The following is a 25,585-nucleotide window of genomic DNA, read 5'->3' as shown; positions in this document are numbered from 1 at the left end:
TTGGGAACTAAGGTTTAAAATCTGAAAAAAAAAGTGCCAGATAGATCCTACTACCAGAAGGCCCCAGTATAGGAAGAATCACTTTACTTGCTACATCTCAGTAACTCTAGGCAGGGCGGGGAAAAGGAATCACCATGCTCAGTCCACAGGCTATGGTGAAAACTTCAACAAGCACTGGAACCAAGGACTTTTCCAGGATGTGAGCAGGTCTGTTCACAGGGCTGAGCTGGCCCCCACCCCCAGCCAAGGGCTTGCCAAACAAGCCATCTGCTCCTTCCCAAAGATCAGCCTGGTTTCTGTGCTGCATTTGGCACAGGTTTCTTCAGAGCAATTAAGCCATTTTCTGCTGCCAATGTATCAGAGTACAAGGTGAGCCAAAAGGGGGTTGTCATCCAGGCAGACCCTGGCAAATGCCCAGGAATACAGAAATATTATCCGAGAGCTCCAAAGATCCCAGAATGCTTGACAATAGCCAGGTAGTTTGGCAAGTGATCATGGTCCATCGGTGGTTTCTACAGTAAGCCAGAAGGATGCCAAAACACTAACAGGCTCAGGGTGAAGTCATTGTGCAAGCACCGTTACGTACTTGCATCCTGATGTCTGGGGCAAGTGCAGTACACACGTTGCAGCATTTGCACAATGACATGATTTGTCACTTGCCCTTCCTTCATCCTTCCTGAAAGGCAGAAACCAAGAATTAAGGAAACCAATAACATTACTCTCCTAATTTGTTTTATTATTCCTTCATGACACTCAGAGGCTAGAGAACAATATAAATGCCTTACTCGGAAAAGGAGATGAGTAACGTTGCACCCAATGGTGCAAATCTTTGAACACTCATGATAGCGGAACAGTATCTATGCCACCATAGAGACTGATGTCTTACTCAGGGCTAGCTAACTTGTGAGCTGCAGATCCCAGCAGGCCTAGGGAGCATGGCCAGGAGTGAAGGATGCTGGGCATCGTAGTTCAGCAAGAGAGGGAGTTGCTTGGAGTGACCTAAAGTGGCTTCAACCTCCTGCCCACCACTACCAAACCTACATATTGAGAGGTCCACCACAACCATCAGAAGCCAAAAGTGGTGGGCCTAGTTCTCTTGCTGGTGCAACCCAGCCCCTTCGGCTCCACAAAATGTTTTTTAAAGAGAGTGAAAGAACTCAGGAGTCTAGCTAGCCATAAAGGGGAAAATTCCAAGAAACCAAGTGCTGACCATGCGTTCATCCTGACTACACACTGTGATACAGGTAAAGAGCAAGCCCAGAAGGAGGGGGAAAAATCAGTTTGCAAGTGAAGGAAAGATTCCGGCCAGGAAAACTTGCTGCTTTCAGAAGGCTGTCTTGTCTCCGGTATTTGGTCAAAGCTCCATCTGAAAGGCAGAAGAACATTCTGGTTTCTCCAGAAGGGACACCAAGTGGGTTCATTTTTGGCCCTGTACTTCAGCAGCAGGAACTTCCAAACTCTTAGTGGTTGGGACAAATGAAAGGCAGAGAGAGAGGAGGACTAGTGCATCTTCTTGTACCAGTACAGGAGAGACAATAAATGAACCGCAGCAAAGGACCTCAACTTGGATTAACACAACAGGGAAGTTGGATTATACTCCCAGGGCACCCCTCATTCTCTGTAATCCTACTTGGCCATTCTTCCACTGCGTTATCATAGCCCCTTTGCCTCATGAGCATGGCCACTGATCGGCAGGAAAAAGAGGACCCAGGAATTAGTCAGGTTAGTGACATTTGAGGAAAACAACATGTTTTTAATCATCCCTCTGCTTCTCTGAAGGGTTAGTCTTCCAGCTGCCAGGCCAGGCTGCTCCACCAGAGGAAGAGAAGGGAGGCCTACCCTATCCACCTTAGGATTTGGATTTAGCGATGGCCAAGCCGATAAGGCCAGCCAGACTGGCCGCTCCCAATGCCATTCCGCCAACGATCGCCATGCCGACCAGACCATCTGTGGAGAGAACAAGGAGGCATCATCCTTCAGTGCTAATTAAAGATAGAGAAGTTCAAGGGACTGTGATCTGCTGCTTTGGAGAGTGGGCTGGACAAACCCATTGCCATGGTAACCGACTCATCTCCCCCCCCACCTTTTCAAAGGAGTAACAGCTGCCACTGCTGCCTTCCCAGGGCTGACCAAGTTCCCTTGACCATCAACCCTGCCACAGGTCCCTCCCGGTGTCACAGCAATCGCTGTGTGATCTTCAAATGTTAGCTGCTATGGGCTTAAATATAAAAAAATTCCCCTCTCAGCCCTATGGGAGATCTGTGTATTCCTCAATGTTGGGTCCTCTACCAGAGGCCTGGGAGTTTGAGGGTTCTGCTCAGTATCTTACCTGTTCCTAGCACTGCACTCTAGGAATATGAATATATTGTGTGTGTGTGTGTGTGTGTGTGTGTGTGTGTGTAAAATAACCTGGTTTGCTGAGAGAGTACCATCTCCCCTTTTAAGAGTTTTCTGGATGGAAGTAACCCACCTAAATTACCTGAGTTTTTTGCACCAGTTAAAAGCACAGGGTTCACATGCTTCCGCTGCTGGGCACTTGCACTTCACAGTTTGCTAGATCCTATCTTTTTGTATCCCAGCTCTGAAACTGTGTTTAGGTCAATTCTTTACAAAGCAGGAGAATCCAGAGGTTGATAACCAGGTTGGGAAAGAGCACACTTGCCACAGTTCTTTGGACTGGGACCATTATGACTGAACTGGGCTAAAAAGGACTGATCCTCCCAGGGCTGCCCCACCTCTACCCCCTAACCTTTCTGCATAGCTTTATTGATCAGTTTTTCCAACTCCAAGGCTTGCGTGTTGCTTGGCTCTGTCCTCAGCAGCCCCCGGATGTACTTCAGAGCCTTTTCATACTCCTGTCACAGAGAAAGAAAGAGCAGCTGTCATATTCAGGGTGCCAGATGAAGTCACACCAGCCCATCGCAAGCAAGAAGGGCAGAAGCAGGTGGATCTTCTCAACTTCTAAGAACGAAACGGGATGGGTACAAAGTTTCAGGACTGGCAGCTTGTAAATTCTCAAGCATGGTCAGGAGAGGAAAATACCCCAGGAACTACACAAAGAAGTTTATTTATTTATTTATTTATTTGATTTATGCAGCCGCCCATCTCACAAATGTGACTCTGGGTGGCTTATGATAAAATAGATAAAAACAAATAAAATACACAATGTAAAATAAAAACACACAGCAGCTGAGCTTCATAAAATAATGGTCAATAAAGCCGAGAGACAGGCCCCATCATACTTCTGGGGCCCCAGGCCTGGGGTAAAAACCAAGTTTGTAAGGCCTTGAGAAAGGCCAGCAGGGTCAGGGCTAGCCTAGTCTCAGGAGGGATGATGTACCAGAGGGCGGGTGCCATGGCAGAAAAGGCCCTCCTCCTGGGCCCCACCCCGCCAACATTCCTTAGCTCATAGCACCCGGAGTACGCCCCTCCTGCCAGACTGGGTGGGACAGGTAGAAACAACTGGGAGAGTCAAAACCCGTAAGTTGACAGGTATGAGGGTTACATGGACGAAAAGCAACTTCATCTATGGAATGACTATGGACGCATTCCAAGGGAGTTGTCCAATATTACAGAAAGAGAACCCAAACATGCTTACTGAACACAACATAATTCTCCATGTTCAGTATCAGGATACCTAAAAAACAAATAGTGGGAACAAACAAGAAGGCACTGGCCCAATTTGCCAGGGCTAGGAACAAAACGCTGGACTCTCCAGATTTCGGGCCTAAGACGACTTCAAGGAAGGCCCAGATTCCTCTGCAGCCACCCTTCTCAATCTGAGGCCCTCCAGATGCGATGGCTGGGGAATACTGGGAGCTGTAGTCCCAATATATGAGGGAGATATCATGTTTTTCCATTCTTTTTTTTTTACTTTAGACAAGGAGCGAATGGAGTGAAAGCTGGCATCTGGCAACTAGCTCTTTTTCAGAGGAGCAACATTTACTAATTGGAGGCAGGTTAAACAGAGAGACAACAGCTTCCAGACCATCCCATAGGTTTTGAGCTGGAGAGGGTTCAGTGCTGGATCCTCCTCATCCCACAATCCCAATAGCTTATCTGTTGCACCACACAGAAGCTTCAAAACACGTCTGGACTTCCATCAATCGTCCCCTTCCATTTCTGCTCTTAAGGCTGCATATCCTAGAGCTGGCCCAAGTGGGACTTCCTCTTGAGTAAACATCCTTAAGAATGCACTGTTCACCCAGCTGTGCTTTGCACAGATCCTCCCTCAGACCCAAGTTGCTTCTTATCTGCACTGCTGCCTCAACAACACACCCAAGGATCGAAGAGTTATGATCATGCAGTGAGGCAGTCCATAAAACGCAGAGATAAGAGGATCAGCCAAGACAGATAAGGATGGGCAACACCCTGCTTTCCACAAAGTTTATGAAGTCAGGATTAGTTCTCAGAGATAAGACAAGGCCAAGTTAACAGGAAGCACGGGGTTTTCATCCCTGCCAAAAGGGTCAACCCCCTGCACGCGGCCAAGGTTGGGAAACAATTACATCTCTCCAGATCCTCTTTTGCAATCCCACCCTCCACCCATCATGTTCAAGAGGTCCAGACAAAACAAGCAGGTGCCATTTACCTCCATGACACCTTCAGATGCTGAGATTTATTTTCAAATTTGAAGGAAGAAAAGTGCTGGGGGTGATGGGATAAGCTTAAATATCCTTAGCTAGAGGTCTGCTTTGAGGTGGGGTTAAAAAAAATGGCTCAGTGTAGAGGAGAAGATTAGTGTCATTTGCCTCACCGAAGCCTTCCGAATGCCACAGTCAGCCATCAAACTCAACATCTATATTGGCTGTTCCCTGAAGGCATTGGCCTAAATGGTAAAGGACAGACAATCCTGGCCTAGACTAACCAGTCTGTTTGGGGTTGTAGAAAATGACAGAGATAACCCTGTAGAAAACCTATGGAGGCAATGAGCAAAACACAGTTCAGGCCCAGGACAGGAAGAGAACATTAGAAAGAGGCTTAAACTGGCTCTACCTTAACTAGCTTTGGTATAAGAGGGAGGGAGGGGAAACACCATCAGGCTTTCAAGATTCTGTTATTATAGCTTACATCAATAAAAAGGAGTTCCAATAAATCTTCTGGAATCTGTTTCCTGACCTGGCCTACCTTGGAGGGCTGACCGGGATAAAAGGGATGGGTAGTGAAGAAGAACAAGTTGTATGCCAGCTAACCAATCTCATGACTACCGTCAACACAGACAGTCTGGGGGTGACCAGATGATGGAGATGCTTTGAAAGGAGAGGTAAGAATGTGGTCAGCCAAGCATCTTTCTCATGTCCCTCCTCCTCCCCAGACTCCCTGGGCAAAAGCATTCAAAACTTAAATTCTCTCTCCTTCTTTTAACACAGTGTTTCTCAACCTTGGCAACTTTAAGAGGTGTGACTTCAACTTCCAGAATTCCCCAGCCAGGTGGCTGGGGAATTCTGGGACTTGAAGTCCACACCTCTTAAAGTTGCCAAGGTTGAGAAACACTGTGTTAATAGAATATATCTTGTTGTAGCTTGTAATCCCAAGCTGCATTGATTCCAGCCTTATTTCAGCTGATTGAAATTCAGCAGAGGCAGACATAAAAGCGAACCTCTGGCGAATCGAGAGGAGTGGCAAGCAAGGGAAACAGAGCGGCTATCAGCAAGCTCACCTTTAGTCGGTAATTGGCTACCGCAAGGTAGAATACGTAGTCCCGTTGCTCTTCTTTGCTCCCTTTGGGCATCAGTTCTAAAAAAGAAAAAAAACAAATGGCAGAAAACGGAGCTACATCGGTTTCTAATAATTGTACTCAGCTTGAAGAGAAAATGGAAGAGGAGCCACGATGGGCAGAGCTGCCTACAAGATGCCTCCATCGCTTTAGCGAGGCCCAGACACAAGCATGAACTTGCAGCCAGATTGAGCCTTTAGCAACCAAAGTCCAGGTGTCATGGTGGCTCCTGGATTTTAGCATGCCAAAGGTAAGGCTGCCACTCTCAGGGAGACATGGGGTACAAAAGTATTTGCCCCCAGGCCGTTGGGCTTGCTGGACAAAAGTCTAAAGTGGGGCAGAAAAAGCAATGAAAAAGGTAGGGCTGTGCTGCTCAAGAGGATATAGCACACTTAAACATCTTAAGTCCTTGGTGGCTGGCCCAACACAAATCAGCCTTCCAACTAGAAAAGTATCTAACAACTCCTTTACCCCAATATCTTAGAAGAGCTTTTACTAGAGCTTGTTCGACCAATTAGACTCTATGGTAAGATATGGGAGATTTCAAGGAGCCCCATATGAAGAAAGACTATTTATTTGTGGTGCCCCAGCTACTGAAGATACTGCACACATCCTGTTTGATTGCAAATTATACTCAGTAGAAAGGACTGACCATTTAGTTTTATATTTAAAAAATAAAAAATACTGGAGCAGCCAGCAGAAACTTTCTTACTTTTTACAGGGCAAGAACCTGCGTATTACCAGTAAGACTGCACTCTTTATATCAAAGGCAATTACAAAGAGGGCAGATTATTTAGATCAGATTGGTGTTGACTGCAGGGGTGATGGCTTGACATGAACTTGTATCATAGTTTTACTTATATTTTTATTCATTCTTATTTGTATGTTTACAATGGCATTTATTTTATTTTATCTTATTTCCTTTATACTTGATATGGTCAATAGACTAAATCAATAAAGTTGAAAGAAAGGTAGGGCTGTGCAATGCTTTGGACTGGATTTGGAAAAGGTGCCGAAGTTATACTAGTGAATGTTTCAAAGCCCTTTTTTGGAACTGAATTGCCCAGCTCACAGCAGCCATGGGGAAGCAGAGTTAGTCCAATCCCTACCCTACACAAGCTTCGATCATTTTCCCAACTCCCAGCTATCATCTCTAGGCACCCTCACTGAAAAGGATCAAGACTGGGTGACATCATATATACAGCAGTCTTATAAAATTATACATAATGTGAAGAAAGAGGAATCTTTGCCTCCTATTTTTTCCCCACAGCAGAGCTGAAACCTTGAGGAATTCAGAAGCACACCACACACACACACACACACACACACACACACACACACGCTTCACTCAAACTGAGCCTTCAGGTTCAAGAGTACTGTTCTGCTGGGGAAGAGAACACGGAAAGGGAACTACTGTATTTCTGCACTGTCTGTGGGATTCTCAGCCATGACCTTGTACGGACGCTGAATTACAAGTGCCTTTAATCCACTTGAACCCAGCTACTGCAGTTAGGACAAAACTTTGGCAAAATAAATAAATGAAAGTGTTTTCCTTCAAAGCGTGAAAGAATAAATTAAATGCAGGCTGTATGAGTCATGTTTGCATTTTCTATATATCGAAGTAGAGACTATTAAGGTCAACCACTTATTCTACAGTACACACCATTCAAAAGTAGGTAAAGTGATGCTCATAGGAACAAAAACCAAAGGTGGTCATCCTTGACAAAGGAAAAAATCCCCCTGCCGAGAGCCAAGCACTGCTATTTCATCTGAAATAGCGCTTTGCTTGAAGCATGTCAGGTATGAAATAATGTTCTTCACAAATAACCACTTTTCTCCAGGATTGATGTCTCTTTTTCTACAATAATTTTTTGCCGCAGTTTCTAGAAGAGGCAAGTGTACCCAAACTGACAGCCTGCAGTTTTGGTGAGAAATGTGTAACACCCAGAATTCTCAGTTAACATGGTCAGTTGAACTAGAAAGTGAAACTAGCTCTTAAGCTCCCTACCACTGCAGTGTGGAGGGTCATCTTGAAAGATTAATAAGAATGCCTGCACTGGAGGTTGGATCAGTTCTGTTTCCACAACTGTTCTTCTCCCTTTCAATCCTCTGCCATATGTGTAAGGCCTATCAGGGGAAAGTCAACTTTCATATTATTAAAGGAAACATAGATATTTATTCTTAAGAAAGCGTTTCGTAAGGGAGATCAAGGGTGCCACTTTGCAGCTGGTCTAAAGCTCACCTTCCAAAAGTACAATGCCCTTTTTGATGTCCTCATTGTATTTGCTGCGGACCAGGCACCAAGCATACTCAAACTGTGTTCCTTTGGAGACGCCGCCTGCATTCTGCTCAGAATTAAACTTCTTCTCGAATCTCTGGAGAACACAAATGAGAAAGGTTGGAGGAATGGAAGGGAAGTCCACCATCAGACTGCAATTACCAGTACCCACCATTGCCAAGATCATCTATTCTACACACACACAGGAGATTTCCTTATATCAGCTTATATAATTTGTCCATTATGCCCAATATTAATTACCCATATCACAGCAGCTCTTTAGCCAGATCTCTCTCCTTGCTTTGTACAAGAGCCTTCTGCAATATGATACCTTCTAGCTGTGATCGGTAAGTAAACCCATAAACTTCAATAGGTCCATCTGCTGGCCAGGCTAGAAGAGACTTCTGGAAGGTACCACCCTGGGAAAGGCTTCACTACTGGAACCTTATTAAGCAGACTAAAAAAGAAACTTATTTTGGGGACAGCATCCATTCTCATGGAGTTATGGTGCTTACAAGGAAGAACGTCTGACAGTCTGTCATTCCTTTCAAAGTATTGATCCCAGAAAGTTATCACGAAGACAAAGCAAGATGAATGGAGGTTAATTCTTTGGCATTGTTATCTGCCATTTCCCCCCAAGACTTGCCAGCTGGCACTGTATGCCTAGTGTATGTTTGCAGTGTGGGGTGCCATTCCAGAACAAGGGTTCACTTCTCGGCAGCATATTCAACAGGGACAGACCCTCCTGGCCATAGAACCAAACGGCACTAAAACATGGCCTGCTGAATTTCTGCCTGTACATTAATATGTAGAAACCAAATAGCATATGCAGACTAGCTAATATTACAAGCCTGCTCAAAAGCAACATTTGTCTTCCTAGAAGTCAGTAAGAAGCCCATCTTAGATTTCAAATGAGAATAAAAAAATTATCTGAGACGGGGGACAGGAGTGAAAAATTGCACTGACAGTACAATTTTGCTGTAAGGAGGCAGGAAAAGATTGGGGAAAAAGGAAAAAAATTCCAAAGTGCACAAAACCATTCAGAAAGGGATATAATAAACAATAAAAGGCAACAGCAGAAGGCATGCTACTGCCTCAACTGCACCAAAGACAGGAATATATTCTAGGACTAAGAGGCATACGCTACAAAAATCTGAACAGACACTACATGGTAGCAAGTACAGAGTACCAACCTTTCCTGTCATCTTAGAGGCTGTCCAGATTTTTACAGACTTAATCTGACAGCCCTAATACGTATGAACACACAATAAAAGAAGTAACCAAAGTCACAATCAGCTATATTCATCCACTGTGTTCCCTAAGTGAACCACAATGAACTGGGCTCCAGATGCGTTGGACTTGACATTCCCAGAATTCCCTAGCTGATATCCACCACTGTGAATTCTGGGAGTTAAAGTCTGGAGGATTCCCTATCTGGAGAAAGTTGCACCAAGCTAAAGCCCATGATTCACAAACCAGAATAGCTGGGTTCACACCCTACTCTGAGTCAGGACCAAGCAAAGCATATTATAGATTTGGTGAAAGACAAAAAGTGCAGTGGCAGAGGAGACAAACACTCCCCTCCACCATAGTAGTGGGAAATATGAACAGAGACTCTCTTTTTCTGCCATTAAAAAAACTGTGCTTTCCTGTTGCCCTTCTTGGGCAGGCAGGCAGATGTAACTTGACAGCCCCCCAAAGCAGGTTGGGTTTTTCATCCGTGGAGCCTATGAAAAATAATCTCAGTGTCTCTGCACCCTCTACCGAGGAAGAAAAAAACTACAGCTTCCTCATTTTTCAGTTTTGTGGTTGGAACTCCTCTCCCCAAAAATAAAATAACATAAATAAATAGTTAGAGAAAGAAAAACTAAAAAAACAAAAGTGGTCCATCTTACTCTGGGAGGGCAGTTCTTCATAGCCTGCAGATGGCTTTGGATATTCTTTTAGCTAATTATAATTTCTCACCTCCCCACTTTTAGCATGCTGTGCAATTCTCACCGCCGTGTTAGAGCCCAGGTACCCCAAGACAATAAGCAGAAAAGTGAAGACAAGTCTGAAGCTGCAAAACTGACTGCATGACTCTAGGCTCTTCATTTTCTTTTTTGGCATAACTTACCACATGGGGCCCTTGTGCAAATAAATTGTGGGGAGAGGAAGAGAAACACATCACGTACAAATGTAATAAATTAAGGCTAAATGTAACACGCACCGTAAGGACACTGTTCTCCCAAAGAAGCCTGTGCACCTTCTCTAACTGGGAGAGAAATTCATGCTTTGCAAACTTCCCCTCTTACTCCACTGATCTGGAACCTAAACAGATGAAAGAAACTATTCCTTGCAACTAAAGGAGGACTGGAAATCAGTTATCTTTCTAAATCGAAGAGTTAACTGCAAATACTTTCAATTAATGCAGAACAGCACAGGTGCATGTTTTAAGATCAGAGAACACAGTGACTCCCTTGAGGGTACTGCTGCTTCAATGCACGGAGTGCCCAGCAAGAACACAACATTGTCAGAGAAAGAATGGCTCCAACAAGAACAAGCTCACCAACAAGATCTCTTATGAAACATTATGCAAGACTGCAGAGACAAAAGCACACAGGGACATCAGTGCCTGTGACTGTACTGTCAGGAACAAAACACTGATCTTTTGTCTCCTGCCAGCTGTCTGAGCTGGTCAGGCCAACAACTGCAAGCCCAAGCAGAAGATAGCTGCCACAATGAAAAAGAATCAAAGGGATTTCCCCCCCCCTTCACATGTATGAATGTCTTTTTGACCTCAACAGTGGGGAAAAAAATGTTAGCTATATTCCTTTTGATAAAGAAGTGAGTTTTGAAAGCCCTCAGGCACAGCTTCTACTCACTTGGTGAGAACATGGTGACCTTTAGTGGAGAGATCACTGGGATGGCCAAAGACCAGGTGTCACGTCACACAAGCCTGCTTGAAAACCCATGTTTCCTAAAAAAGTACACACTCAAAATGCCCTTTGCCCTAAAGCCTCCTTTTAATTCTGTTTTTATGGAAATGGGAACCTATTTAAACAACATTGTAATTGCAACACCATCACTTAAAGGTCTAGAAACACTTAAGTAAAGCCAAAATAAACCTTAATAGTACATTGCCTCTTGAAGAGAAAGAAGCCCATAGGACTTCCTATCACAAAAATTGGCAGCCAGCTACCTCTGGGCCTACACAATTTTGTATTTGAAGTCCAAAGGCAATGACGGTAGATCCAGTCCTTCTAATAAAAAGGATATTCTCTTTTGAAGTGAGCTCAACTCTTAGTTCATGGACTTCATGTACACATCCCTGTGGCTTTCTTGATTCCCCATGAAGCCCAACTTAAATCTTATACAGCAATCATGGCAGCCTACAGTTTAGTTCAGTGTTTCTCAACCTTGGCAACTTTAAGATGAGTGGACTTCAACTCCAGAATTCCCCAGCCAGCCATGGGTGGAATTGAAGTCCACTCATCTTAAAGTTGCCAAGGTTGAGAAACACTGGTTTAGTTAGTTCACCTTGTTTTACTGAGCAATTTCAGCATACATAATATAAAGATAATACGCAGTACCAAAATGAATTCAGGAGTAAGCAATTAATAACCTTTAGATGTTCTGGACAATTCCCACAATAATCTGCCAACTAGCTGGGGCCGTAGGACCTGAACTGAAGAGCGAGAATAATATAGTACTTAAGATTTTGGACTGGCACTGGGAGACTCAGGTTCAAACATACACTCTGTCATGAAAACATACTGGGTGACTTTGGGCCTGTTACTTTCTCCCAGTCCAACCTATGACACACGGTTGTTGTTGGGAAAATTTAGAGGAACAAAAGCTATGTAGACCACCTTCAGTTCATGTTCAGAAAGGTGGGGTATAAATCTAATGCGTAAATAAATACAAAACATTTGGAAAGCACCATGAGGCATATTCTTGAGCTCACACACTCAATGATTGCAAGCATCGGTCATATTTCTTACAATGTAGTGAGAGAATTAGCCTTCAGAAACTCTTCTGAAAAACAATCTAAAGCGGAACATTTTTATATACTGTATATATGCTGGGCTATAAATAGTTATGCTCATATTGTAAATACAGTACTCAATAGTTCACCGAAATAATTGGGTGCCCCCTAGTGGAACTGTCTCACTTCCTACTTTTTTAAAGCAAGTTTTAACATTCAGGCTCACTGGATTTTGTCCTGCTTAAAATTGGGCTGAATTCTTCAAAAAAAAAAAAAAGCCAAATTCTCAATGTCATTCTGATCAAATTCAGCAGGTAAAGCTCTTTCCAGCATATAACCCATCATGCAGTATCTGCCTACTCTGTAGCAGGAGCAGACTATGAGCAAATATAAGGCCAAATTGAGTACCGCAAACATGGTTGAATACAGGATAATTTAAAGCTAGGCTTTGGAGAACTAACCAGTTGGAGCATGCTACCTAGGAAGATAAATCTCTCAGTTTGCCTTTATCCTGTACTCCATGTTAATTTCTTTCTATTCCATTCAAGAACAAAATGGCAAAAAAACCAAACCAAAACAACAATTCTTAGCGACCCTATTCTCCTTTCAGTAACTAGGATTCAGCTAATCCGGAATATCCCAAATCTCACAGGCAGGAATTCCGGAGACTCTCCACTATCTTCTGAGCACTATTAAAAGATACTGCTTTTGACCTCTAATAATTATACAAGCAGCTATTATTCTTATTTGGCTGCTCGTGGAGGAGTAAGAGACCTGGCGCTCTCCAATTTATTTTTCACTGTACAATTCCTGTTTGCAGTGCACTAGCCAAGAAAGCACATATTCGCACTGGTGCAATGTGTGAGGAAAAATCCAATGTGAATTGACATGCTGGCCCTAAACCCTTTGCAACATGTAGGAAGGACATGACAGACATAGAGAGGCTTCCCTAGTCTTAAGCAATTAGCAACTTCTTCAGAAAAAGCAACTATAAAAAGAAAAAAATGCATATAAAATGCTAGCAGAGACAGATGGAGTTAAACACAGTTTTGTTGTATTTTTGGTATATCGTTGTGCACGTTATCTCTTTTCAATTGCACCATACTGAAATGCAAGAGTCAGGAGAATCTGGACATCATTTTTGCACCATACCTAGCAGGGTACACATTACATGCAATGTCAACTATCAGGAGTGACATGTTTAGTTCCCAGGCTGAGTACTTATCAGTTGTCAGAAAGCTGATTAATCACTGACATTGATCTAGACCTGCCTCAGCATATGCATTTTGGTCCAAGCAAAGCAAGAAAGAAGAAAAGAAAGAAGAAAAAAGAAAAGAAAAAAAATCCCTCATCTGTCTCCACTAACATTTTATATGCATCTTTTCTTTTTATAGTTCTAGGCTACAAGGGAAAGGGCAGGTTTGATTGAGGGAATGCTAGGTGCTGACTTTTTCTAAAGAAGTTGCTAAGTGTTTAAGACTAGGGAAGCCTCTGCATGTCTGTCATGTCCTTCCTACAGGTTGCAAAAGATTTAGGGCCAGGCGGTCAATTCATGTTGGATTTCTCCTCACTTATTGCACCGGTGCAACAACTTGGAATATACCCCATGCTTTCTTGCACTAGTGCACTGCAAACGGGAATGGTACAGCGAAAAATAAACTGAAGAATTCCAGGGCAGGGGAGGGAGGGGAAAAGGAAAGGAACCAAGGATAAAAGGAAAAAGAGTTCTATGGAAAGGAATAAAGGACTAACCAGATCTGAAGGCCTTGTAAGGGTTAAGCAGAAACATACCAAATTTAACCCTAATTATGCTGCCCATGAGAACATCCAGCCGAGCCTAACCACCAACCGAACTAGGCTTAATCCAAGGACAGCCCTGCTGGAGCCGAAGCCCAGAACTTCCCCCGCCGGGACTGGCTGGAGAAGGACACCCACTCTTCCACACCCTTGCTTTCCGTCTTAGCAGCCAGGGGTAGACTGCTCCTGGACTCGGAGGCTTCCCTCAGCCACGCTGGTTCAAGGACCAGGCAGGGCTCACTTACTCTCAAATCCTCCAACGCCACTACTTCGCTGAGAACCGACTCCATCACGCCCAAACACGGAAGCGGCCGCGAGACGGAAGCGGAAACCCTACCTTGCTTTACTTTGAGGCTCACGAGCCCTCATCTCTATGGTACCTCTTTCGCTCCACCTTTTTAAGCCTCCAGGATTTTCACCAACGCGAGCTTAAGTCCTTGGCTTCTTCTGGTGGACAAACCGGAAACCGGTCGAGCGATAGCTTCCTGCTGCTATGACAACGCCAAGAGCAGGGGGCCAATGGCTAGGCAGCCCCCCTACGTTAGGACTTCAGTTCCCATCAGCCCTTGCGGCTGCGGAGTTCCCATTCGGAACTTCAGGTGGTCTACCTCTGTTGTTTGGGGAGCGGGTAAAAGAGGAGTGCAAAGCATGCTGACTGGGGAATTCTGGGAGTTGAAGTCCACACCTCTTATAGTCGCTGAGGTTGAGAAACACTGCCCTAGTGTAATATAGTGCTTATCTGTGGTGTGGAAAAATGAACTTCAGTCTAGTAGAACAGCACCCAGCAAAAGAGAATAAATCCATTAAAAAGTGGCCATTCACCACCTGACGTTGGCCTTCCTTCAGATACTAAGGATGACACCTGCTTTTTCCTGTCCCTTCTGCAGCTGAAGAAAGGGGCAGAAATCCCATCAGCTTCCATAAACTGAATTAAGCATAGTCTGTGAGCAGCAAAGTTGGCTTGTCCTCTGGATTCTTTCTCACCAGCTCCATCTCCTTTCTAGGACAATCTCTGAGATGTGAATACATAGCTCCTGTTTTGCTGCTCCTCGGTCGCTGGTCAAGAAGCTGAAGCCAAAAAAAAAAAGAATCATTCTGACAGCCTAGTCTACCTTTAGCTAAGGCAAACACATCTGGTCCACAAAATGACCTCTAGATGTCTGCAAAGGGAGGCAGTAAACTCTAATTGCTGCCCTCCAGTGAGCACCTGGATTCACGCAAACTAGCAATGGTAGCCCTAGTTTCAGACCTCTGTTACTCTCCTTCTCTAGTTTGGGCCTTGATTCATAATCCTGAAAAACTCCCCAACTTTCTCATTATTTTGTGACATTATGGCCACAACAATAACGGGATTGTCCTGTCAATTTCCCACCCTATATACTAGCAAGGTTTATGGTTTAGCATGGTTTATGGCTTGGCACTGTGTGCAGATACAGCCAATTGTTTATTCAACAAATCATGGTGAAGCAAAACAATTGTTTAAGTGCAATTTGTGAACCTGGTCACTGTGTTACAGTTAAATGATGATGATGATGATGATGATGATGGTTGGTTGCAGAGTCAGCCAAATGTTTAGCCTGGATTTGGCATTTTTATCCACCTATTGAGTCCTTCCCAAAGACCTGGGATAGGCAGATGTTGTTGTTCGATGGTGTTAAAGGGATCGTCGCAGGATATAATCTGTTCCAAGTAAAGCTGCTTTTAGCAATTGACCGATGGTGATTTTGTCAAGGCCGATGGTCTTCAAGGGGTATTCCAGATGGTTTGGGATTGCACCCAAGGCTCCTATAACTATTGGCACTATTTTTGCTTTGTTTTGTTGTTGTTGTTATTATATACTCTAACAAACTTTTCCACTACATTCAGGAGACTAAACTGCAGAGGGTTACAGATGAGCCATATTCACACATCATACTTAGCTTGTTTGGTTCGCTTGACATATGAAGATGTGCTTCCTGAGTCATTGTCTTGAGTCAGCAGTCAAACATGACTCTTATTTAGAGAGGAGGAAAAAAAGTGAACTCTTTAAAAATGTAAACATTTGAATTTGATGTTTGATTTGTATCTTCCTCCTTCCATGAAAACCTCTCGAGTTCACCATTTTTGCGCTCTCAGTATGATCATTGTGCAGTGGTTGACAAGAGTAATATCCTGCACAACAGTTCCCATGGGCAAAAGATTGACCAGGCAGATCTAATAGTCAGGTATGTTTTTCCTTCTTTGAGGGTGATTGGTAATATTTTACAAATAGATGGGATTATAGAAAATGTAGGATTTCTTGGTTCCCTAACCGAATATGTTTTCTATGCTTAATGGCAATAGCTTTGATGAGACTTCCTTCCTATGTAAACTTGTTAAGTATGGGCTGAATGTGTTTCTGTAAGGCAGGTCCACAGCTGATTTGAAATCAGCATCCAAGAGGGTCCTCATTAAGCTGGAGGAAAGCATTCTTAGTCCTGGCCATTTTTATTAAGGATTAAGTGATGGAGGAAATTTTTATCAGATGTGAAGATGAACGAACATTGGGTGGATGGTTACTACTTTAGAGAGTGGAAATAAAATTCAAACCAAACTTAAGGTATTAAAGAAATGGGTTGAAAAGAACGGAATAAAACGTAACAGAGCCAAATGCAAAATTATTTATATGGGAAAAAGGAATCAAATGCAACTCTGTGTCTGAAAAGGATCTTGGAATTGTTATGGACCACAAGCTGAGTATGAGTCAACAATATATCTTGGCTTCTAAAAAGTGGAATTTAGTTTCCAAACCTCAGGAAGTAATAATTCTATTTCATTTTATATTGGCCTGACACCCTCCCTCTTGTAGTAGTGTGTCCCTGGCACCTCATTTAAAAAAAAAGATTTAGACTCCTAACTGGAGCAGGCTCAGAGAAGGCCAAGAAGGATGAGAAGAGAATCAGGGAAATAGCCTTGGAAAAAGATGACTGAGAAGGATGGATATGGTTGTACTTTTTAAGTATCTGAGGAGATGTCACAAAGAAGGTCAAACCTGCTCTCTACTGACACAGAGTCATCATCTTAAGTTGCAAGAAACATGGTTCTGATGAACATCATGAAAAGTTTACTAACAGTAAGAGTAATTTGGTGGTGGAACCAACTATCCAGGTAGTTAGTGAGTTTCACTTCACTGGATGGGCTCAGACAGAGGCCAGATAGCCACCTTTCAGATATACTGTAATTTGGATTCCTACACTTAGCAGGGATTAGATTCATTGGCCTCAATATTCATATGCATGATTTTATGATTTGATGGAGTATATTAGGAATTTATTCATAAGGATGGGTCTTTGTGAATCCTTATAATGCCCATTAAGACAAGCAAACATGATCCTATTATACTTACTCAGAGGTGAGTCTTATTCAGCAAAAGCCTTGTTTTTTTCCCTGCAAATTGCCCTTTAATTTGTCCATTCTGTTGGCCACAAATCGTGGTTTTCAGCCCAGCCCTTTAACCCAATGAAAGACTGGACTTGAGAAACTCAGTTACTCATTTATTAAGGCACCTTAGTAAGTGAGGACCCCTTCCCAAGAAGAGAGCCCCGAAAATAGAAAGCATAAATCTTTTATACCTTTTCAAAAACAGCATCATAATCAGAGATTACATGATTGGTCACATAGCTGAGCATGCGTACTTAATAGCTAACATCCCATAATAACATAACACATTTTCAAACCATATGTGTCTGTGTCCATGACAAACGGTGATTTTCTGTATCTGGGACACTTAGTGGTTTTAGAACATCTTTATTTTAGGCTTTATCTGAATACACATTTACGTGTCTGCTCCTGTTCTTCTGCTAGCTAACTTCACACCTGATCAATATCTTCCTGTTTCAACTCTTTTGCAGACTTAACCACAGAGCTTGTTGGCATGTTCTGTTGAGGGGTGAAAGTTCAATAGTTTATGACCCCAGTCTGACTCTATCAATTAACTCCAATTATCTAGACTTTCGTGTCCTTAATCCATTTGTTCCTGTTCACTCATGCCACTAATCCACATGAATCAACCAACAATATTCAGTTCCTTTTTCCACTTCTATTTCTTCTATATCTTTTGGGGAGACCAACCAATGATTCATTTTCTACATGTTATGTTTTGTGATCAAAAGTAATTAATCAATTAATTTCCCAGGACGAATTAATTCATCTTGGGAAAAAGAACCTGCCAATGAAGGGCTGAATTTGGAATGCTGTAGTTGTGAAAGTTAACACAAACCAACTGAATGCAGGAGCAAAGAAAGGGTTTAAAAAGTGACAAGGAACAAATTATGAAGGGCCTACATCAAGAAAAAAAAAAAATCAGTGATGCTTTGTAAGGGTCTCTGCTTTTAGCATTCCAAGAGAAAAAGTTATCTCACATTATTTCTGAAAAAAAATGGGATAAGACAATATCTGAAACATAATGCGTAGGTTGTCCATGAACTAGTGTAGAAGTAACCCTGCTCAGCTTTAACTATAAAAAGCAGATTGGCTCATTTGATTCCTGCTGATTTAGAGAATACAAAATAATAATAGTAATTTTAAAAATATTTAGAATGGATGCAAATTTGTTTTGTACTTTCTTTCTATGCCCCAGTTCAGATTCAGTCTGCCTCCTCTGGATTTCCCTGAAGATGTGGGTACCAAAACCACCCTGATAACCATCAGCCCAACCATTCTTAAGAAGAGGTAAGGAGACAGACAAAATACTGGGAAATGTCATTACTTAATTCTTGTTGTTGGATCATTTTCAGTCTGGTTTGCACCAACACCCTCTCAGTCAATTCTTATATCCCGATCAGAGAAAGCACATGTACCACTCAGTACAGCTAGCAAAAAATATCTTTCTACCTTGATATTTGTTTATTAAAGATCAGGAAACATGAAATCATTTAAGCAGCAAAAACAGGGTAAAAGTCAAGGAAAAGCAGGGAGAGAGACATGAACGTAAGCCAGAATTCACATTATCTCTCCAGGTATTTATCTATATATAAAAAATAGCGCAGAATTTTCCAGAGCCATGGGAACTAATAATGTGGGTAATTAGCATGGATGGTTTGAAAGGGAGTGGCCTTTGGTGATTCCAGCTGTAACCTGTTTATGTCTATAGTGGCAGCAGAATAGAGATGGAAAGTAGGACACCAGGTGATCCCTCCTCTATTATGTACAAGGAAAGAAAACATTTAATGGTCTGGGAGGATGTAGTCAATACTGATGTATATAACAGGAGACTGTAATATTAATATCCTACAACTGCCCAAGCCTCACACAGTTGCTTGGCTTGGACCAATGTGGTAGCCATCATGAAAACTTGATGGACATATTGGGGAACACGGGAGCTCAGATTTATTTTTATTTATTTATTTAAAAGACTCACTTGGCAACTTTAAGATGCGTGGACTTCAACTCCCAGAATTCCCCAGCCAGCATTGCTAAGGTTGAAAAACACTGTTTTAGAAGAACAATGATTACCTTACAGATCTGGAAGCTGAAATGAAGATTGGTAGTATTCCTAAAACATGTGGACACAGTGCCATTTGTCCCCTTCATGCTTCTTAATCTCTTCAACAGCTGCTTTTGAGAAAAGAAGATTGTATTATAAGTTTATTCAAGCTGAACCTATCTGCTCTTTTCTATGAGTGTTGCCTCCTGCGCTTGAGGCAAAATATGTTTTTTCTGATCTTTCAGAAGAATAAACCTTTCCTACTCACCCACTGCCCCATGTCATAAGATCAAGAAGGCGACCAAACCAAAAATATGCGACAACTCGGGAAAATGTTGAAGCAAAAGAATATTTACTTGCTTAGTATTTTATAAACTTTCACATGGCCACAGGAGGTTTGCCGAGCGGCTTTCAAATTTGGCAACCGTGTATTTCCCCCTTTGCTAAGATGTGTTAGCAAAGATCTCCCCTCTCTGCTTTTGTCAGAATTAGGCTTAGATCAGGATTTGATTCAGAAATCAAGGTGCAAGTCCTGGCTCACGTGGGTAGCATATTCACAAACATCAATAGACACCAAAATGAAAGGGCAGTGCAAATAAAATAGAGAGATAAAGCTAGTTTCAAATGATGAAATTCGGGGGGAAATAATTTAAGAGCAGCTGTAGGAGGCAGTGAAGGACAGGAAGGCCTGGCGCGATATGGTTTATGGGGTCACGAAGAGTCGGACACGACTTAGTGGCTGAACAACAACAAAAAAGCTGTAGGTAAATAATACAAACTAAATTTTAATAGTAGTATTTCAGAAGGATAAGAGAGCCAGTTTGGTGGTGTGGTTAAGGCACCAGGCTAGAAACCAGGAGGCACTGAGTTCTAGTCCCACCCTAGGCACCAAGCCAGCTGGGTGACCTTGGGCCAGTCATTCTCTCTCAGCCCTTGGAAGGAGGCAATGGCAAACCACTTCCAAAAAACCTTGCCAAGAAAACTGCAGGGACTTGTCCAGGCACTCGCTAGGAGTCAAATCTGATTCAAAGGCACAACAAATAAAACAATTACAGAGGGAAAGAAAGACTGCTCAGTTAATATGCCAATCTGTCATAAAAGCAAAAAACAAAATAAAATACTTTGAATATCAAAATCAAAGACAAGAGAAGTAGCATGATAATGCTAATCTAGGTGGGTGCTATAGAAGTGGAGATATACCGTAATTTGGGAAGCTGTGGAGCTTCAGTACAGGTTATGTAGTTTGGGTCATTTAAGGAATTAAGTGAGAGAAATTTCAGGGGAAAGAAAGGTAGTTATTTTCACATTTCATAGTAAGGAGAATATGCAGGCCTTCATCTTCCAAATTCACAAAAACTCAAAGCAAGCATATTATCTCTCAAGTCTCCCACTTTAGTTACAGATTGAAAACAAGGTAATCGCTACGCTGATTATAAAGAGATGTGCTGTTCAAGGCCTTTGGAATCAAGCGTATTATTCATGATTTACTGTATCTACCGACTGGGGGGAAAACCCATAGAGTAATTCATAAGAAAAGCTCAGCTTCTTCTAAGGCAGTACTGTAGCCTCAGCTAGACAAGGAAAGAAGCACACAGTTAGACACCCAGACAGGACTTCTTCCACTGAGGAAGTTGGTTGGTGATCTTCACCAGGTGCTTCACCAGTGGAAGTTCTGTCTAAGTGTACAGGACAAGGGCTTATTATTTATTTATTAAATTTATTGGTTGCCCCAGTCAGTTACAACTCTGGGGAAATGAAGCTACAAGGTGGCTCAAGCAGATGAAATATAGAAGAAATCTGGCCCTGGTCAGAGTCCTCTGGAGTTGGGTGGAGAATAGAATAGAATAGAATAGAATAGAATAGAATAGAATAGAATAGAGAAGGAAGGAAGGAAGGAAGGAAGGAAGGAAGGAAGGAAGGAAGGAAGGAAGGAAGGAAGGAAGGAAGGAAGGAAGGAAGGAAGGAAGGAAGGAAGGAAGGAAGAGATTACAAAAAGCAGAATTCTGAGAAGGGGGATTTAATGCTTTGCAAAAAGAGAATTTGTCTACCTTAAGTTCTGAAGTACAAAAACAAAGAAGGTCTTGGGTGTCTGAGCTCAGACGCTTGAAAAGAAAGGCTGCAAAGAGTTTGGCTGGGTTACAACATGGGGGTCAATACCCTGATAAAGAAAAATGAAAAAGAAATCCTCAAGTTACAGGCTATTTGATGGAATTAAAGATAATTGAGCCTTAAAAAAAACCAAACTAGTGGGAGAGTATCACAGAGAAAGGTGACCAGATGGCACTGTATTTTAGCCTCCTAATTCCTTTGAACAACGATTCAGGATTGTTCTTGACTTCCCTCTGAGATTCTAGAGAACTCCTCTCATAATACTGTAGTTGAGGTTTGATATTTGCACAAATCTGGAGTTCCAGGGGCATTTGCCTTGTAATTTAACTGTAGAGCATACATGTGGGTGCCTCGATCCATGTCCCTCTGCTATAATTCAAAGATCCTCTCTTGTGGTTGGCAGATACTTGCATTTTTGTCTTCAGAAGAGAGCGATATAGCCAAGGTGCCAACGAAATTAGAGTTGCACATAAGTCCATTAGGAATGAACTCTTTTGCAACTCTTGGAGAAGGAAATCCTTGAGAACTAATTTGGCTATTGTGGCAGTCCTCTTGCCTTTTTAATTTTCCCCAAAGCCCCCAAAATATTCAAAGTCAGGGGGATGGTGAAAAAATAAAAGAGTGATCACATCATGAGGATGTTGAGTTCACAGGAAGTAATCCAACATGGAGCACACAAAAACCTCCTTGTGATTTTTCTTCTGTTGAGTAAGACGAAGTAGGCAAGTTTCCCAGTTTCATTTTCAGACAAGTAAAGCAGTTTATGTAGCATTCTGGTCAGGCACTTAAACATTTTTTTTTTCCTTTCCATATCCTCCTCCCTTGCTTGCTTCAAGGGAAGGAATGGGACAGGGATCTATTGCTACGTGTAGTAATATATTTGACAAGGCCCCACCACCACCACCAAGCTGGCAAACCCAAGAAGTGAGAACCACATGGATTTAGAAAAGGCACCTTTAACGCTATTCAGAATAAAAATATAATCTTGAGAATTGTAAGAGTAAACTCCCAGATTTAGGGTCAGTTAAGGCTCTGAAACACTTCTGCCCCATAGCCCTGATACTTGGACTGTGTTGCCTCTTCTCCCAGTCTGTCTCACAATATCAAAGTAAACCTTTTCTCTCATATAATGTACTTAGCTTAAGTTTGTGGCAATTTAGGTGTAGATCTTTTCCTACAACCCCCTCTCCATTTAGAAGCAAGTATCTTAATTATGCTGGCTAATCTAGATGGCAGGAGATGGCCTTCTTCCTTCAGCATCCCCCAAGGCCATCTGTGCCAAGAAGTAACATCTCTCGCTAGCCATCTTCCTTCTTCAGTGGTGGTCTCCAGACTCCACCCAGGAACAGTTCAGGAGTCTGGTCCCAGGCTCCCTGGAACCAATCTCTCTTGGTTCACCAGCCATAATTTCTTCTCCTTCTCCAAAGCTCTCTTCTTGTATCTAGCCCATTTCCTCATTTCCGATGAGAAAAGTTTGTTAACTGCCCTTCTCCAAGACGGCATTGTCAGAGAAGAGTTGACTTCTCTGGGGGTGTCTGTGGCAAGTACAGTAGACAGTGTTTAGCTGCTGCAGGCTGTCACCATCCAGGTAGAGCAAACTCTTCAGAGACCCAGGCTGGGATATCTCAGGGCTGCTTGTAGGCTGTGGACATGGACAGCTGCCCAAATGCAATGGAGATGTAATGGTCTGTGGGAATGACCTTGGGAGACAGGAGGGAGAACTGCAGACTGGACAACCGGCATGTAAAAGATGTCTCGGCCCACAAAGGGGGGGATGGCATGAGAAACATTTCAGAAGGGACTCTCCCTAGTTTTTCAGAGAGTAAAAGGAAAGGAGAGTCCCTCCTGAAACGTTTCCCATGCCATCCCCCCCTCTGTGGGCTGAGACATCTTTTTCATGCCGGTTGCCCAGTCTGCAGCTCTCCCTCCTGTCTCCCAAGGTCATTCCCACATACTATTACAGGAGATGATTGGGGTGAAGGGAATGGCACTATTTCCTGGTACGATGGTTCCTAATTGGTGGCATGTATACTGCAGATGGGACAGAGGGAAGGCATCCCAACTTTAATGAAGCCTTTACAACCGTGTTTCTCAAACTTGGTAACTTTAAAATGTGTGAACTTCAACTCCCAGAATTCTGGGAATTGGAGTCCACACATCTTAAAGTTGCCAAGTTTAAGCAACACCGCTTTACAACTTACTGCAAATGATTAGCAACAGAATGATTCTCAATATTTAAATGCCATCAGAAAAAGTGGGCTTTTCCCCCAGTTCTTTGATTGTGTGATTGAATGGAGTGAAGACAGGAAAACCTGAAGCAGGTACTAACATGGCTTTGCCTGTGGAACAATGTCTTCCTGTGGAAGCTATCTTAAGTGGGGGACAAGGAGAGAAGGCAGGGTTTGGAAGTGCTTCTATTACTTTTCCACAATTGGCTAGAAGCAAAACATGGTGTTTGAAAAGCTGGTTTTTTTTCTAGAACACCCACTTCTGAATAAGAACTTTGGAAACTTTAAAGAAGTGTTTATTTGCGGTGGTGGTGTTTTTTTAATCAAGCTGGCAATGAGTACGTTCCCCCTCAAATTACCCCTGTGAATTTTCCCAGAACAGCTTTGTTTCCCATGCTGTGTGGTTGAAATTGTGGGTTTGTGCGCTCATTACTTTATTTTGTCTTGTGTTAAAATTGAGCAAGTCACTATCTGTTTGCAGAGCACCTATTTAGATACAAAAATACCACAACTTTTTTTTTTTTTCTTATGGGGAGGGAAGAATGGGAAGAAACTATGGCTACCACTGGAAGACAAATAGTATAGAAATGGCACGTATGGTTTGCCTGTCTGTGAAAGGGAGTGGAAACAAACTTAGTTTCTTTTTGCTCCAAGCTGGATAAACTTTAGAGACAATCAAGCCCTCGAGACTTTGCTAAAATCTGTTTCTTTACAGAAGCATATTATTAACAGGACAGGCATCACGGAGCCACTGAAGCAAATACACTGGGGTGCTGTTTTAATTCCAGAGCAACTTTGCCAACTTGAGATTTAACTTCTGCACTCCAGCCAGATTCAAAAATATGGGTGTGAGTTTCATAATTGGCTTGATACATACCAATTAGCCACAGGGGCCTCAGGGGAAGCTGGCAAATGTGAAATTAATTTGCTGCAAAGCTAAGTGTCAGCCTCTAGCATCATGATTTCCCAGGGTACCACTTTCCCCAAAGAGATTGGAGAAACATTTTCAAAAAGTAAAAATAGTGGATAGTTTCAACTTTGTCTGGAAATACTGACCTACTCAGGAAAAAAAAATGTTGGGATGGTGTAGACCCCATCCTAGAAGGGATGGCAGAGAACAATTTAACAGATTGTCTTCTGATGAATGGACATCTTGTGAATGTCATTACCCATCGTGACAGCCATTTTGTGAGAGTCTCCACAACATGCCCTCAAAATCCTGAGACTTGTCCACTGGCCTAAATATATTTTCCAGCTGTGAACTGATTTAAGAGCATTTTTTCCACTTGGAAGACAATACTATCCAAGACATAGCCCAATCTGGGAAAAAAAGCCATTTTGTTCAGTATAAACTCATTTTTTGCACATTGACCTTTACATTACTAGGTCTCCAGTCTGAAGGACAAGAAGAATTAGTCAACCACTAGATACCTGTTAAACTATGTTATAACATGTCATGTTAAATACCATGTTATGTTGTTTAAACTATGTTATTTTAACTATTTTAAAAGATACCTTTTGAACTATGTTATAACTATGTTATATGTAAACTATATTATACCTTTTAAACTATGTTATATGAAGCTGACCTTCACCGTCTTCTTGCTCCCACTGCTGACCAAGCATGCCCGTCCTGGCCCTTCGTGAGGCAGCTGCTGGCCACCAGAGGCGTTCTTCCCATGGTCGTGCATGGCGGTTTCCTTGCGAGACCTGGGGAAGATGACCTCATGTGGCCAGCAGTTGCCTCATGAAGGGCCAGGATAGTCATGCCTGGTCCGCAGCGGGAGCAAGAAGATGGCGAAGGTCAACTGGGGCAGGATGGCAGGGGCCTCGGAGTCCAGGGTAGTGAGGGCAACTACAGCTGGGACTGGACTAGGATGGCTGGGGCTTCCCAAGACATGGCAGCTTTGCGCTGCACCACTGGGGCTTCCTGGGACCTGGTGGCTTTGCACCATGCTGTTGGGGTGGCTGAAGCTTCCAGGGGTGGCTGCAGTTTCATGCTGCGCTGCGATTCAAGGGCTTTTTGCAGTCCCAGAGCCACACAGTT

The 25,585-nt window shown here is 42.8% G+C and overlaps 1 protein-coding gene across 1 annotated transcript; it reads right to left on the bottom strand.

Moving 5' to 3' along the window:
- Nucleotides 1-314: 314 nt before the first annotated feature.
- On the bottom strand, nucleotides 315-14,097 carry FIS1 (fission, mitochondrial 1). The gene is made up of 6 exons (XM_007435809.3): nucleotides 14,004-14,097; nucleotides 7,959-8,091; nucleotides 5,660-5,736; nucleotides 2,750-2,855; nucleotides 1,840-1,947; nucleotides 315-1,366 (listed from the first exon to the last, which is right to left on the bottom strand). The coding sequence occupies exons 1-5, from the start codon at nucleotides 14,046-14,048 to the stop codon at nucleotides 1,850-1,852; spliced, it is 459 nt and encodes a 152-aa protein (XP_007435871.1). The 5' UTR covers nucleotides 14,049-14,097; the 3' UTR covers nucleotides 315-1,366; nucleotides 1,840-1,849.
- Nucleotides 14,098-25,585: the final 11,488 nt, after the last annotated feature.

This window comes from Python bivittatus, unplaced genomic scaffold, assembly GCF_059951505.1.
Source record: "Python bivittatus isolate LINGU-HERP-01145 unplaced genomic scaffold, Pbiv_v1 ctg000430_np1212, whole genome shotgun sequence".
NCBI classification, from domain to species: domain Eukaryota; kingdom Metazoa; phylum Chordata; class Lepidosauria; order Squamata; family Pythonidae; genus Python; species Python bivittatus.
The sequence above is the reverse complement of the archived record's forward strand: the minus strand, read 5'-3'. Positions and strand labels throughout refer to the sequence as shown.

Coding starts and splice junctions, on each gene's coding strand:
- FIS1 (XM_007435809.3), bottom strand. CDS start 14,048: ATGGAGTCGGTTCTCAGCGAAGTAGTGGCGTTGGAGGATTTGAGA. Junction 8,092..14,003: donor TGGCGTTGGAGGATTTGAGA/GTAAGTGAGCCC, acceptor TGTGTTCTCCAG/AGATTCGAGAAGAAGTTTAA. Junction 2,856..5,659: donor TAGCCAATTACCGACTAAAG/GTGAGCTTGCTG, acceptor TCTCTGTGACAG/GAGTATGAAAAGGCTCTGAA.